Source organism: Canis lupus, chromosome 5 (assembly GCF_048164855.1).
Source record: "Canis lupus baileyi chromosome 5, mCanLup2.hap1, whole genome shotgun sequence".
In the NCBI taxonomy this organism is placed as follows: Eukaryota; Metazoa; Chordata; class Mammalia; order Carnivora; family Canidae; genus Canis; species Canis lupus.
In genome coordinates, this window is record NC_132842.1 from 78831902 (window position 1) to 78847568 (window position 15667).

Genomic DNA, 15667 nt, shown 5'->3' on the forward strand with positions numbered 1-15667 from the left:
TTGATGAAGTCTGGCTGTCACTATTATATACTCATCAGATCAAGTTCTAATAAGTTTGTTATCATTACATGTGCATGGATTGGCTTCTTTGTGGTACAGCCCAGATTTTTACCCAGGCTTGGGTTCTGATGTTTAAGGTGAAATTAATGTTTAAGGCAAAAATTTCATATGGTAAAAAATGTTGTTTTAGGAGCCATGTTGTGCAAATGAAAAACATAGAGGGATCCCTGGGTGGCGCAGCGGTTTGGCGCCTGCCTTTGGCCCAGGGCGCGATCCTGGAGACCCGGGATCGAATCCCACGTCGGGCTCCCGGTGCATGGAGCCTGCTTCTCCCTCTGCCTATGTCTCTGCCTCTCTCTCTCTCTCTCTGTGACTATCATAAATAAATAAAAAAAAAAAAAATTAAAAAAAAAAAAAAAAAAAAAAAAGAAAAACATAGAAACACAGCACTGCCAGGTGCCCACTCTCAAATCAGGAACTAAGACCTCCTGAAGGCTGAACACCAGATTCACATGTCACATTTCATCTTCAGGGGATATGTTCATTGGGTAGAATAGCATTAAAAATTCTGCACTATTTTTCTCTTTGTGTCTTTTTGGCCGGGCTCGTAGTATATTCTTGTAAATTAAATGCACATGTGATGAAATGCAACGGTATGTCTTTCAGATATGGTTAATTCCTTAGAATAAGGTAAGGATTAAATGCCAAAGTTGAATGTATTTAGGAATATTTACTCATTTGATTTTATGAAGAATGATGATGGTCTCTTCAAGGTCCTAGAAAATATATACTTACCCCTAGGATTATTAATCTATCTTTCAGCAATAAGATAAATCGGGATGAATACACTGAGTGTGACTGGATTAAGGCCATCTACCTTAATAAGTAGTTACCTTAGTATGAAACTATGGCTAAAGTTTCTGTGATTGTTGCCCTTTAAGACCTAGATGGTTTCCCAGTTTAAAAAGAAAAAATTGATTCACTTCAATAACCAGCTAGTGTAAATAGAGCAAATGAGTATCCACATCCTCACAAATATATTGAGTTCTTTTCCTAGCCAACTTGAAATTATACTTTCGAGCCCCTGCAAACTACAGTTGAGGTCACAATTATATTAATTTATAAATGCTTCTTTCTTATCTATTAAGATATAGTCAGTCACCAGATAATTTTAGAATTGAGAATGCTGAATAACTGTTTACCCTTTCTCTCTTTCTTCAAACTATACTATTAAGTTTATTTATATCTAGAAAGACCCCAGGAGGTACGATCTTGCTTCATTGCTTCATTGAACTTGTGAGGTGCTAACTTGATTTCTAGGCTTTCATATGTTGGCATTTCCCTTTGAGGGGGATTCCTTGAGAAAAAAGTGTCATATTCAGACATCATCTCTATAATTTCATTGGTGGTGGTGGTGGTGCTGGTGGTGTTGCTTGTGTTGATGCTGTTTCTAGCAATACACAACCACCACCTTTTATTTATACTGAAAATGAAATTAACACTTCTGTGTCTCAGTAGCTACTTCATCTTCCTCTGTCCTTACTTCCTTTTTTTTTTTTAAAGATTTTATTTACTTATTCATGAGAGACAGAGAGAGACAGAGACACAGGCAGAGGGAGAAGCAGGCTCCCTGTGGGGAGCTCGATGCAGGACTTGATCCCAGGACGCCAGGATCATGCCCTGGGCAGAAGGCAGATGCTCAACTGCTGAGCCACCCAGGCGTCCCTTTCCCTACTTCCTTAAGGGGCATCTAGGTGGCTCAGCGGTTGGGTGTCTGCCTTTAGCTCAGGGCGTGATCCCAGGGTCCTAGGATCGAGTCCTGCATCGGGCTCCCCACAAGGAGCCTGCTTCTCCCTCTGCCTGCATCTCTGCCTCTCTCTCCATGTCTCTCATGAATAAAATAAATAAAATCTTAAAAAAAAGGGGGGGGGAGTGTGATAAACAGATGAAAAACCAGGATGGTAAAAATTGGAGTTGTCAGTAGACATACAGTATGTACCCTGTGTGTTTCATTTTAGGAAATATTTGTTGGAGAGAAATCTTTTTTTTTGTTTGTTTGTTTGTTTGGTTTTTTTTTGTTGGAGAGAAATCTTATCTCCTCCTCAACTACTCTAGGGAACTTTTCCTGCCACTTATGGCAGTTCTACCCTGCTATTCAGAGTTTACACAGACATTCAGAGTAAGTTTCAGATGCAAATTGTGGAGGTGCCAATTTAAAAAAAAATTATAGGGGATCCGTGGGTGGTTCAACAGTTTGGCGCCCGCCTTCGGCCCAGGGCGTGATCCTGGAGTCCGGGAATCAAGTCCCGCGTCGGGCTCCCGGCATGAAACCTGCTTCTCCTTCTGCCTGTCTCTCTCTCTCTCTCTCTCTCTCTCTCTGTGACTATCCTAAATAAAAAAATAATAATAATAATAATAATAACTTTTTTGTAGTGATCCTTTAAATATGATACTGGAGTATAAGAAGCTTTCATCTTCATTTATTTCTTCCTTTTACCTGTAAGATTCTCTTTAAACCAGTCATAATGATACTTGACCAATCTGATTTTTAGATGTCTTCACTGTGTCTCTCTCTCATTTATCTATATCATGATATGCTTTTTAATTATCACAATGAAATTGTAGGAGATGCTGCTAATAACCATTTCCAATTATGGAAGATTATTTTTTGCCTTTTCAGCAGATTTCTGAACTAAAAAAATTTTTAACTTTTAACCATGTACCCTTTTATTTAAATTTTAGATAGGAACTCAGTTTATAAAGTAAAGAAAAGTAGAGCCTTCTTGGTTGAGAAGGAGGGAGGGATACCTAAAGTCCCACCTGTGGATTTCACCATTAGAGTAGTCCATAATGGTCACTCTGTAAGGAGAAGCAAGAGTACGGTATAGCTGTTTTGTTCATTCAGCCAGCAGAAAATGTGTATTATGCAATGCATTATTACAGACTATGTAATAATCCAAAGCTTTTGTACACCATTGGTTTTTTTTAAAAAAAAATGTACAAAAAGATTTAGGAACTGTAAGTCTGAAAAGAAATAAGCCGCTTACAAGCTTATTCTACGGAAACCCTATGCTCAGCCAAATACGTTTTTTTTTTTATCAGCAGTATGGATTTGACCAATGAATTGTGTTCTACAGACTGTCCCATGATGAACTGACTAAGAAATAGAAAACCAAAGGGGTACCTAGGTGGCTCAGATTGTTAAGCGTCTGCCTTCAGTTCAGGTCATAATCGCCAGGTCCTGGGACCAGCTCAGTTGGGAGTCTCTTTCTCCCCCTCCCTCTTCCTCTCCCCTTGCTTGTGCTCTTTCTGTCTCTCTCTCTCCCTCAAGTGAATAAATTAAAAATCTTAAGGAAAAAGGGGGGGAACACCTGGGTGACTCAGTGGTTGAGCATCTGCCTCTGCCTTAGGCTCAGGGAGTGATCCCAGGGTCCTGGGATTGAGTCCTGCATCAGGCTCCCTGAAAGGAGCCTGCTTCTCCCTCTGCCTATTGTCTCTGCCTCTCTCTGTGTGTCTCATGAATAAATAAACAAAATCTTTAAAAACTTTTTTAAAAAAGAAAAGAAATAGAAAACCAAGGCAAGAATATGGGTATCTTCTAGTTGTAATATGAGATGAAAATCATAAATCAACTGCTGAGAGACCCGGACAGCTACAATTGTCTCATGGGCTCATTAAACAGCTTAATCTATGCCACTAAGTCATGGAACATGAATTGACTTTATAGGATGATTAGCCCAGAAATCATGGAGTCCAGCCAGATTATATCCCATCAGTGGCACATTAACTGAGCTTAAAGTGTGCACATAATGAGAAAATAGTCAAGTTATCTGTTGTACAGCAAGTAGGTGTCAAATCATTATGAGCTGTGAGGTCAAAAAGTTGACATTAAGGATTCATGAAGCCCAGAGATAAGTAATGTCACAGAGCTACAAACTATTTTGAAATGGTACCTTCAGAAAGGTAACCCTGCCTTGTAGCAGTATCTCTTTTTATGTGCAAAAATTTTAATGACGTGTAAACTTCTATAGTAGGTACGCTAAGTGACGTACTCTAGCTAAAAACTGAACTACAGTGAAAAGCCTGTTATTTTCTGTATGCAGAGATCTGGAAGGCTGTGAAGACAAATATACCTGCCTGTGCCCCTTCACTCACTCATCCCTTCCTTTATGATTACATGTATGTCCTTGTGTACGTCCCCTTTACTTAAATTTACTTTTTTTTTTGTCCTTTTTAATATGCTGTATATGGGACTAATTAACAAAGTGTTGAATTATATTTTTATACTTCTAAATGAATAGCTGTGATTTTTCACCCTAAGTAAGATTGTACTGATATTCTGTATTTGACTTGCCCAAGTTTCATATTTAAATCCCATTTATTTAATTTCACGTTGAAAAAATTTTCGGGAATCCCTGGGTGGCGCAGCAGTTTAGCGCCTGCCTTTGGCCCAGGGCGCGATCCTGGAGACCCGGGATCGAATCCCGCGTCGGGCTCCCAGTGCATGGAGCCTGCTTCTCCCTCTGCCTGTGTCTCTGCCTCTCTCTCTCTCTCTCTCTCTCTCTCTGTGTGTGTGACTATCATAAATAAATAATTTAAAAAAAGAAAGAAAAATAGAAAAAATTTTCGTAACATGAAAGCCTGAAACCACTAGCTTTTTTGAAAAGATACAATAGTTTTAATATATCATGATGTTATTAGTAATGTTATCAGACTTTTTTATATCCAACTGGTTTCTTTCCCTATTGTAAACTCCTCGAGGACTAGGGTTTTTGTCTTTTCTTCTCTTAGGGTCTGGTCTATTTTACACCAGATGTCCTGACTGACCCAGGGAATGTGATACTCAGCTGTGGTGAACTCATTAGATAGTGTAGGATTAGATTGTATATCTCTTCCCTCGGAACTTAACATTAACTCCCTTGTTTTCATACTGAAATCTTCCATGTGTCACCTTCATAGAGAGGTATCTTAAAACCACCCTCTAGATTGGGACATCCTGGTACCATAGTTCACATTCTTCAGATATTAGCCCTTTCTGCAGGCATGCTTTTGTTTCTGCTGTTCTTTCTCCTCCACGAATATAAGCTCTTTAGAAGAGGAATTCATTTATTTATTAGTTACTTTATTTTTTTTTTTTATTTTTTTTATTTATGATAGGCACACAGTGAGAGAGAGAGAGAGGCAGAGACATAGGCAGAGGGAGAAGCAGGCTCCATGCACCGGGAGCCCGACGTGGGATTCGATCCCAGGTCTCCAGGGTCGCGCCCTGGGCCAAAGGCAGGCGCCAAACTGCTGCACCACCCAGGGATCCCTTATTAGTTACTTTATGCCTGGCATAGTACCTAATACAGTGGGTGCTTTAATAGGTATTTGCTGACTGATTTTTGGTCTCTTTATTTAATCTTAACTTTTGAATTACATTTCTATGAATTTTTGTCTTGTTCTTTTTCAGTTTTTCAGAAACGTTGGAATTGGCAGATGACATGGCTATTGATATTCCCCATATTTGGTTGTATCTTGCTGAACTGGTAACCCCCATGTTAAAAGAAGGCGGAATCTCCATGAGAGAACTTATCATGTAAGTTGTACTTGTTTTTTGTTTTTGTTTTTTTGTATGTGTATATCAAGCTAAACTGATGCCAAACTTTACCAGTTGACTCAAGTGCACCGCTGTTCCCTTAGTGCTTTTGGAGGCTCTTGGATACAGCCTGTGACTCTTAAAGACTTCTAAATTCAGGAGATTAAGAAGTATAAACTGCCAGTTAAAAAGTTAAATAAGTCGTGGGCATAAAAAGTATGGCATAGGGAATATAGCCAATATTATTATAACTTTGTATGGTGACAGATGGTAATTACACTTCATTGTGGTAAGCATTTTATTTTATATATACATATATATATGTATATATATATACAAATATATATATATATTTGTCAAATCACTATGTTGTACAACTGAAACTAATACAACTATAGTTTTTTAAAGACATTTCAGTATAAAAATGTTATATTACACTGTATCTACAGTGGAGAAGTCATGGGGATATGATAAACCTGTGGTTCATTGAGATGAGCAGTGTTTATAGATAGGCCTCCAGAATCACTTAGTTGAAAAGCTATTGCTCCTGGAAACTTAATGTTAATCTGACTTTTATGTCTGTCCTTGCTCAAATGCTGTAAGGAGTTATTTCTACTTAATAGCTTGTCAGACTGACACCTGCATAGTACCTGCTCTGCTTGTAATCGAAAGAACTGCATCTTAGGTATTCCTAGATATGCACAGAAGTGGGAAATTATTGCTGCGTTGTACAGACTTAATTTTTCCTAAACTCTTTTTTACAACATTACTATTTCCCCAAAAACTGTTCATGTAGTCAAACTCCATATCTGTGTGTCCCTTTTGTTGGAGGTTCACAGCACATTAAAGATTATGAGAATTCTGTAGTAAAATAAAACAATAAAAACTAACTGTGGGTGCCTGGCTGGCTCAGTCAGTAGAGTATGCGATTCTTCATCTCGTGATTGTGAGTTCAAGCCCCACATTGGGCAAAGAGCATACTTAAAAAAATAAAACATAATTTTTTTTTTAATTGAGACTTGCTTAATTTAGCATTGCTTCATTTAGTTGTAGAATCCTTTTCTTGAGGAATAAGTATTCATATCCTGTGAAACACAGTGTGGGAACTACTGATTTAGACTATCAGAAAAATGGTCCCTTTCTGTTTCTTCCATATTCTGAAGAAAAACTTCCTTTCTTAAAAATACTTGATAACTAAGCTTTGCAGCTCCCTGTTACCTAAGGTGCTTTTCTCTTTTAGACTTGAAGTGGCATTTATGTAAATAGATCATTGAAACTGGTCATTGCATTGCTTCTATCACTGAGGCAATTAAAAAGGCAAAAGCCAGGAATTCTGAGGTCCCTTTCCAGCTTCTCCATGAAGCAGAAAGTGAACTTAAAGTCTGAACTACTACTACTGAACATTACTTAGAGCATGTCTTGGAGCTTTCTCTTGCCCATTATTATTTAGGTTGTGTAATATCTGTTCTTTTGGCACACATTGTTTGCCTACTATTCTAGAGCAGGGAGTTTGTTCAGAGGTACTTAATCACTACTCCTGTCTTTTACAGAGAATTTAGCAAACCTTTACTTCCTGTTGGAAGAGCTGGGGTCTTGCTTTCTGAAATATTGCACCTTCTATGCAAACAAATGGTGAGTGTTAAACCAAGTGTCAGACTCAACAGCATATTAGGAAGAGCAGTGACTTTGATCTTGAGTATGTGTGAATAGTTTAGGTATCATTGTGCAAGTATTTCTGTTGCCTTTTATTATTTGAAAAGAAGAGTGAGGTCTTTGTTTCAGTCTAGTTTCTTACAGAGGTGTATTTCTCCTTCTGTTATTACTAACTTGGGAAAGAATTATTAATCTCAACTGGATTTAGTATAATTCTAAAGAATCTCAAGATATGTTGTACTTGTGGCTAGTAATTTTATCTTCTCTTGAAACAAAATGGCTATTATTTATACTTTTTAATAGTTTTCAGTGAAAACTCCTTGCTTTCAGAGAAAGGTAAGATTCTTAAAATGATTAATTTTATTAATATTGGATCCGAGGCTAGGTAATCTGATTAGTAATATGTGTTAAAAATGATTTTACAAGATTGTGAATTGTTGTCTTAAATTTATTTTAGTTCAATAAATACTGCACATTTCTCTGCAAAGCTTTATGCCAGGATCTCAGTTTACAAAGATAACTAAGCCTTTAAAGAATTTATAAACGAGAAAAGGTGACAGACAAATCTAAACCAATACTTCAAAAGAGTGTATCAGTACTATAGTAGAGGTATAAGGGGTTTGGGAAAGGGGGTAACAATACCTGAAGTGAGAAACATCAGAACAAAACTTATACATGAAAAATACATGAAAATTCTAGAGTGATTTCTGACTTATTCAAACTGGATCCAAAGGTAATTGGGATGATAGACTTCATTATAGGCATCATTGAAAATGTTTTGTTTCATTTCTCCCTCTGAATCTACAAAAGTCCCTTTGTATTACATCTCTGTACTAGTTACTCATGGATGGGTGTACTAAATAGCCCAGTCTCTAGCTCTAGCTGATTATTTGTTATTAATACTATTTGCTTGATGCACTAAAGTTTTTATTGAACCCTAATTGGTAGGTGCAGAATTGCTTCATCCTTTCCTAACCTACTTCACTTAAATCCTTATTAAAAACTCAAATTCTTATTAACTTTTATATGTAGAAACAGCAAATTCTCATTTCTCCCAACCAAATTCTCATAGAACATAAATTCTGGAGTCAGCCTGAGATTAAATCCTCACTCTGGAAAGTTATCAGCTATGCTTTGGGCAAGTTACTCTATGAAATAATTAATATGCATTTCATAGCTGACAGCTGCAGCCAAAGGCTGACATTTCCTTTTATCACTGTGATTTCCTACAGGCAGTGGACTTGTAGCTTCTCATCAGTTCTCTGACAGCAGCTCTTCTCTGTTATTTCCTGGGTCAATCTTGTTCTTGCCCTTGAAATATTTCTCATTCCTGATTCAGGAGCAACAACCTCCTTAGTTGTTCTTATATTAGCATGGTCATGATTTACTATGAAGAGGAAGCCAGTGAGGCTTGATGAACGGCTTTAATAGCAGATGTATATAACACTATCTAGGAAAAGAGACACTGTTGAATTTATAAACTTTGGGAGTTAGGGGCAGCCCCCGTGGCACAGTGGTTTAGCACCGCCTGCAGCCCAGGGTGTGATCCTGGAGACCCGGGATTGAGTCCCACGTCGGGCTCTCTGTATGGAGCCTGCTTCTCCCTCTGCCTGTGTCTCTGCCTCTCTCTCTCTCTGTCTCTATGAATAAATAAATAAAATCTTTTAAATAAATAAATAAATAAACAAACAAACAAAAACAAACTTTGGGAGTTAGAATTTTTTTTAGGTGATTATATTCATAAATCTCAAACATGAGCTTGCAGTTCCCTAGATTAGTCATTGATAAAATAAGCTATTTTATCAGCCATTAACCGTTACATTCACATATATCCATAAGTCTTAGTGTGAAAGCCAGGAGTCCTGAGAAATTAAGGAAAGTTTTGAGTCTTCAGTCTTTGCAGTTCCACACTCGACTTCAAGCAAGCCTTTTCTTCTCCTCCTCCTGCTCCTCCTACTCCTTTTCTTCTTTCTCCTCTTCCTCCTCTTCTGCCTCCTTCTTCTGACAATGTAAAAGTAAATGGATTGGACTTATTTCTTTTTTAGAGCCATAAGAAAGTGGGAGCCTTATGGAGGGAGGCTGACCTCACCTGGAAGGACTTTTTACCAGAAGGGGAAGATGTACATAATTTTCTCTTGGAGCAGGTAAGTAAGAACAAGGTTTATACCTTCCTATTTAATAGTGGTTGGTCCGTTTCATAGAAGAAATGAAGGTAATTTTATTAGTAGTTCAGTCATTAAAATTAGACCAAAATAAGAATAATGGTTAAGATGTCATCTTAAATCCATGCTTTAGGGCCACTCCAACTATTCACTCATTATATGGATAGATAAAAAATAAAATTTAGGATTTAGCCAGGGGAATCCCTGGGTGGCTTAGCAGTTTATCGTCTGCCTTTGGCTCAGGGCGTGATGCTGGAGACTTGGGATTGAGTCCCACATCGGGCTTCCCGCATGGGGCCTGCTTCTCCCTCTGCCTGTGTCTCTGCCTCTCTCTCTCTCTCTCTCTCTCTCATAAATAAATAAAATATTTTAAAAAAAAATCCCACAAAGAAAACTTCAGACCCAGTTTTCATTGTTGAATTCTACCAAAGAGAAATAATACCAGTTCTGCAAAGAATTCTCTACCAATTCTTCCAGAAAATTGAAGAGGAAAGATTACTTGCCAACTCAATTCTATGAGGCCAGCATTACTCTGATAATAAAACCAAAGACATTTTAAGAAAAAACTATAAACCAATATTTTTAATAAATGCAGAGAAAAGTTTCTCAACAAAATTTGCACAGGTCTGGAGCACCTGGGTGACTCAGTGGTTGAGCATCTGCCTTTGGCTCAGGGCATAATCCTGGGGACTGGAATCAAGTCCTACATCTGGCTCCCTGTCGGGAGCTTGCTTCTCCCGTTGCCTATGTCTCTGCCTCTCTCTGTGTGTCTCATGAATAAATAAATAAAATTTTAAAAAACTTGCACAGGTCAAGTCCAACAATATATTAAAATATGAACCCATCACAACTGAGTAATATCACAGAAATATTATGTTATAACATTCAAAAATCAGAGTGTATGGAAGATGAAGGAGTAAGCAGCTCCAGAATTACACCCTCCACTGAAACAACTATTGAGCTAGCAAGATGTGTTAGAATCCGCTGTTTTGGAATTGTGGAGTTTGGTCAAACATGCGCTACCAACACCAGGGGGATGCTTGATGAAAAAGAAATCGAGTAACCTTGACATTTTGTATAGAAGCTGTTAGCTCCTAGCACTGTGGTAGACAGCTGGGGAGATGGTATTGCAGCTTTCTGGTACCAGGTTGAGAAATAAAAACCTTATCCTCCAAAGACAGTGCTGTGCCTTTTAATCTGCCTGGCAGTTTACTGAGGGTCTAGTGCAGGGCCCAGCCATTGTTTTAACTACTCAGGCCAAAGTAGTTTCCTGAGTGGTATCTGTCAAAGAATTTAAAGATACAGAGACATTTGTCTGTGGTTCCACCAACCCCCACCTCACCCCGCCCCACATTTTTCTCATTGGATTCATGCATTTGCTGAAATCTCTGCAAGGTCATTGGTTGTCTGGGGAGATAATGGATCAGAGACTGTAATGACCACACACAGGAAGGAATATAGTCTTTGTCTAAAAGTCAATAAACAGATGACTGCAACACTGAAAATCCCTCAAGAAGGGAGAGATCGGATATCCAGAGATATATATTATGATATTCAAAGTGTCTGGTTGCCAAAAAAAATTTACGACACATATAAAGAAACAGGAAAATATGGCTCATTCACAAGAAAGAAGAAATTGAAGGACACCTGTGTGGCTCAGTGGTTGAGTGCCTGCCTGCGTCACAGGTTGTGATCCTGGGGTCCTGGGATGATTCCTGCATCAGGCTCACTGCGGGGAGCCTGTGTCTCTACCTCTCTCTGTGTTCGCTCATGAATAAATAAATAAAATCTTAAGAAAGAAAGAAGAAAAGAAAAAAAATTTAAAAAAAGAAAGAAGAAAAGAAGAAATTGACAGGAAGCATCCCTGAAGAAGCCTAAATATTAAACATACCAGACAAATAATTTAAATTAACTGCCTTTAATATGCTCAAATTGCTGAGGGAATCATGCACAAAGAGCTAAAGGAAATCAGAAGAATGATGTATGATCAAATTTAAAGAGGTAGAAATTACAAAAGTGAACCAAATAGAAATTCTGGAACTAAAAGTTGTAGTAGCTAAAACGAAAAGTAGAAGATTCCAATAATAGATCTGATCAAGCAGAAGGAAGAACCAACAGCCTTGAATATGGAGTAGTTAAAATCTCTGAGTCAGTCAGGGATCACTGATTTAACACTAACTTGCTGCATGAAAATCCATCTTTAATTTTTGAAATGGAATTTCTCGTTTTTTTATATGAAACTATGAGTATCGATGAATTGTTTAAATAAAAAAAATCCCCATAGTTTATTTTTAAGTAAACTTTATAATAATATATATTGGAAAATTATTTCATTAACCATACAAAGGAGCCTTTAAAAGAATTGCTCAGTTTGAGGAGCAGATACGAAAACCAATCAAGAAAAATGAACAGTACCTGGGGGCCTATGGGATACCGTCAAGCATACCAACATGGACATTAGAGAGTCCCAGAAGAGAGAAAGTGGACAGGAAGGACAGAAAAAATATCTGAAGACATAACAGGCAATAACTTCCCAAATTTGGGGATCCCTGGGTAGCTCAGAGGTTTGGCGCCTGCCTTTGGCCCAGGGCGTGATTCTGGAGTCCCGGGATCGAGTCCCACATCAGGTTCCCTGCATAGAGCCTGCTTCTCCCTCTGCCTGTGGTCTCTGCCTCTCTCTCTCTCTCTCTCTCTCTCTCTCTCTCTCTCTCTGTCTCTCATGAATGAATAAATAAAATCTTAAAAAAAAAAAAAAACTTTCCAAATTTGCTCACAGATAGGAATCTACATAACCAGGAAATTCAGTGAACTCTTAAGTTAGATAAACTCAATGAGATTTACTCCAAGTATATTACAATGAAACTTTTGAATGATAAAGACCAAAAAAATTTTTTTGAAAGCAGCTAGAAAGAAGTGACTTGTCCTATACAAAGAATCCTCAATAAGATCAGCAGCCAGGTTTTCATCAGAAATCCTAAAGGTCAGAAGATACTGGAATGGTCTATTTAAGAAACTTAATAACTTTTGGTGCACCTGGGTTGCTCAGTCAGTTAAGTGTCTGACTTTGGCTCAGGTCTTGATCTCAAGTCCTGGAATCGAGCCCCAATTTGGACTCTGTATTGACTGGGGAGTCTGCTTCTCCCTCTCCCTCTCTCATTCTCCCTGCTTGTGCGGTCTCTCTCAAATGGATAAATAAGATCTTTAAAAAAAAATTTTTTTAAGAAATTTAATAACTTTAAACCAAGAATTTTACATATGGCAAAATATCTTTTAAAAATGAAGAGGAAGTAAAGACATTTCCAGATTCAAAAGCTAAGTGAGTTTGTCACCAGGAGACCTGCCCTACAGGAAATGCTGAAGTAAGTCTTTCAGGCTGAAACAAGAGGACACTAGACAGTAACCCCAAGCTATATGAAGAAATAAAGATCACTACTAGTAAAAGTAACTACATAGGTAAATATAAAAGCAAGTATTACTGCGTTTTTGGTTTGTAGCTTCTCTTTTTTGTTTCTATATTGTTTTAAAAGGCAAATCCATAAAATAATAATTATAAATATGTATAAACAGACACACATGTATAAAGATGTAATTTATTAAGATAACATAAAGATGATTTCTTACACAATTCCCATATGACCCAGCAATTCCACTTCTAGGTATATATCCAGAAATAAGAAAACATATGGCACCTGGGTTTCAAATAATCGTGGATTCAGGTTCCAGTCTTGTACCATGGCCTGTGACTCTGAGCAAATTACCTGATTTCTCTAAGCCTCAGATTCGTCACCTAGGAAATGTTAATAATAAACATAATAAATGATCAAATAAATTTTAATAATGTTGTAGAATTTTATGAGGATTAAATAAGATAATGTTTAAGAAGCACTGAGCACAGAAAAGTAATCAATTATACATATGATTGTTACTAATAAAAATGTTTAAAGGGCAATTAGGAAAACGAGGTTTTAGAAAACCTGGTCTTCTCTATCCTTACTTGTCAACTTTTTTCTAAAATACTTGATTCACTGCCCTTTCTCTGGGATCTCTAGTACGTTCTGCAAGTAGTGATGAGCTGATCCATAAATTTGAAGCCCAGCCTTCTAGGCTCCAGAAAGTTCAGATAACTTACACAGAAACACAGGGGTTCTGAGAAGCAGTAGTGGGGACAGGATAAGTTAAACTGGTATTCGATGTAGCTGCTCTAATCTAGAATAAATATGGAAAATGTTTCAAGATTTTGAAAAATTGATTTCCTATTATTAAGAGAACTTATCGCCATCATCTTATGCTTTTGTGTGAACATGAAGTGTGGAGGTAGGGTATTTATTAATTTATCAACATTGAGTCAGAGAAATTAGAATACTGAAGCGTGTTCCTAATACTTTATAGGAAAATATTATTTTAAAATGCTACATAAATGGTAAAGACAAAACCGTAGAATGCATTTTTTCCCCCACAAAATTCAAGGTAGTTTTTCCTTTGTGGATCTGGGGATAGCATAAGAATACATCAAAGTCTTCAAAGATATTAGAGAAAAGCTGTTGCTAATAATCTTTAATATTTTAATCTATGGCTTTTGCATAGTGAAATTTCATTAAGCAAAGCATACTTCTTTATCACATTGCCTTATACCCTTGAAAATTACTAGTGATTTTGATTATTGTTTTTAACTATCCCTCAAGAATTGAACAACTATGGCATGATTTCTGTTTTTTATATTTAGTATATATGTACAATCATAATTTTATGTACATGTGTCAGAATGGCATAAAAATCATCAGATTTTCAAGTATTACTTTTTAGCAATTGAGGTGAAATTCGTGTAACATCCAGTTAACCATTTCAAAGTATATGATTCAGTGGCATTTAGTGTATTCACAATGTTGTACAACTATCACCCAAAATATTTTGTTTTAAAGATTTTATTTATTTATTTGACAAGAGAGAGAGTGAGCGAATGAGCGTGCATAGCAGGGGGATCAGGAGAGGGAGAAGCAGACTCCTCGTAGAGCTGGGAGCCCAATGTGGTGCTGTAATTCAGGACCCTGAGATCATGATGTGAGCTGAAGGTAGATGCTTAACTGACTGAACCACCCAGGTGCCCCCTCCCAAAAATACTCTTATTGCAAAAGAATTGTTAAAAGTTTAGTCATCAGGGCAGCCCGGGGTGTGATCCTGGAGACCCAGGATCAAGTCCCACGTTGGGCTCCCTCTAATGGAGCTTGCTTCTCCCTCTGCCTGTGTCTCTGCCTCTCTCTGTGTGTGTCTCTCATGAATAAATAAATAAAATCTTTAAAAAAAAAAAAGTTTAGTCATCAGAAGTTTTCTTTGTACAACAGCATTATATAATTGGAGATTTTAAAAAATTTTTTACAGGGGGGCAGGTAGTTATTCTCTATCAAATGAAGAGAAAGTTCTTGGGTTGCCCCTCCTTAGATGTGCCCTGTAGTTAGATAGTATTCAATTCAGGATTAAATTACCTCCTAGAAAATAGAGTATGTCAAATATGTGAAGTTTTTTTGTCCACATGTTAGTACTGTGGGGGCAACTATAATGCTTATTATAGTACTAGTATGTACTTACTGGCATAGGGATCATAAAAGAAGCTCAGATTGGTATATGAGCAGCACATTGTTATGCAGTAGAAACAGTGCCTGATCTTGCTAGTATGGGGCTTTTCCCTTCTAGGTTAGTGAGTAGCTCTATGAGGCGTATGCTCCTAGAGCCCTATTGGTGCCTAGTGAGTTGCATATTCTTAGTGCAGTGAGTGCTTAGAACTGGCTGAGTTTGGTGGTGGTATTCCCATCTTAGAATAAGTCCTCCTGGTAGAGGTAGTAGCTGAGTCAGAATTGAACTCCATCCCCCACTCCCATCCCCATCTCTGACTCTAGTGTCAGTGTATCTGTACCTCTTGTGGAGGCCTTAGCACTTAAATACATGGTAGAGCAAGCCACTGTTCTGGGAGAATTTGAAAGTGTGTACACTTGTTTTTATGCTTTCCAGGGTCATCGTCATAGATGTGAGACAACAGCAAGATAATCCTTATCAACTACTTAAGAACAAAGTGAGAGTAGCCTTGGACTACCAGTATCTGAGGACAGGAGACGTGAAGCCAGTGCTTCTTTTTTTGCTTTTATTAAACATTTATTTATTCATAAGAGATACAGAGAGAGAGGCAGAGACATAGGTAGAGGGAGAAGCAGGCTCCCTGCAGGGAGCCTTATGCGAGACTCTATCCCAGGACCCCAGGATCATGGCCTGAACTGAAGGCAGA

General features: G+C 37.7%; 1 protein-coding gene across 26 annotated transcripts in view; it reads left to right on the forward strand.

Moving 5' to 3' along the window:
• Window positions 1-15667, forward strand: part of EIF4G3 (eukaryotic translation initiation factor 4 gamma 3) — a 330571-nt gene that overhangs the window by 303168 nt on the left and 11736 nt on the right. For all 26 annotated transcript variants that reach the window (XM_072827973.1, XM_072827981.1, XM_072827975.1 and 23 more), the window contains 3 exons: window positions 5453-5578; window positions 7129-7210; window positions 9277-9375. In XM_072827973.1, the coding sequence (XP_072684074.1) occupies window positions 5453-5578; window positions 7129-7210; window positions 9277-9375 (307 nt within the window). The remainder of the gene's footprint in view (window positions 1-5452; window positions 5579-7128; window positions 7211-9276; window positions 9376-15667) is intronic.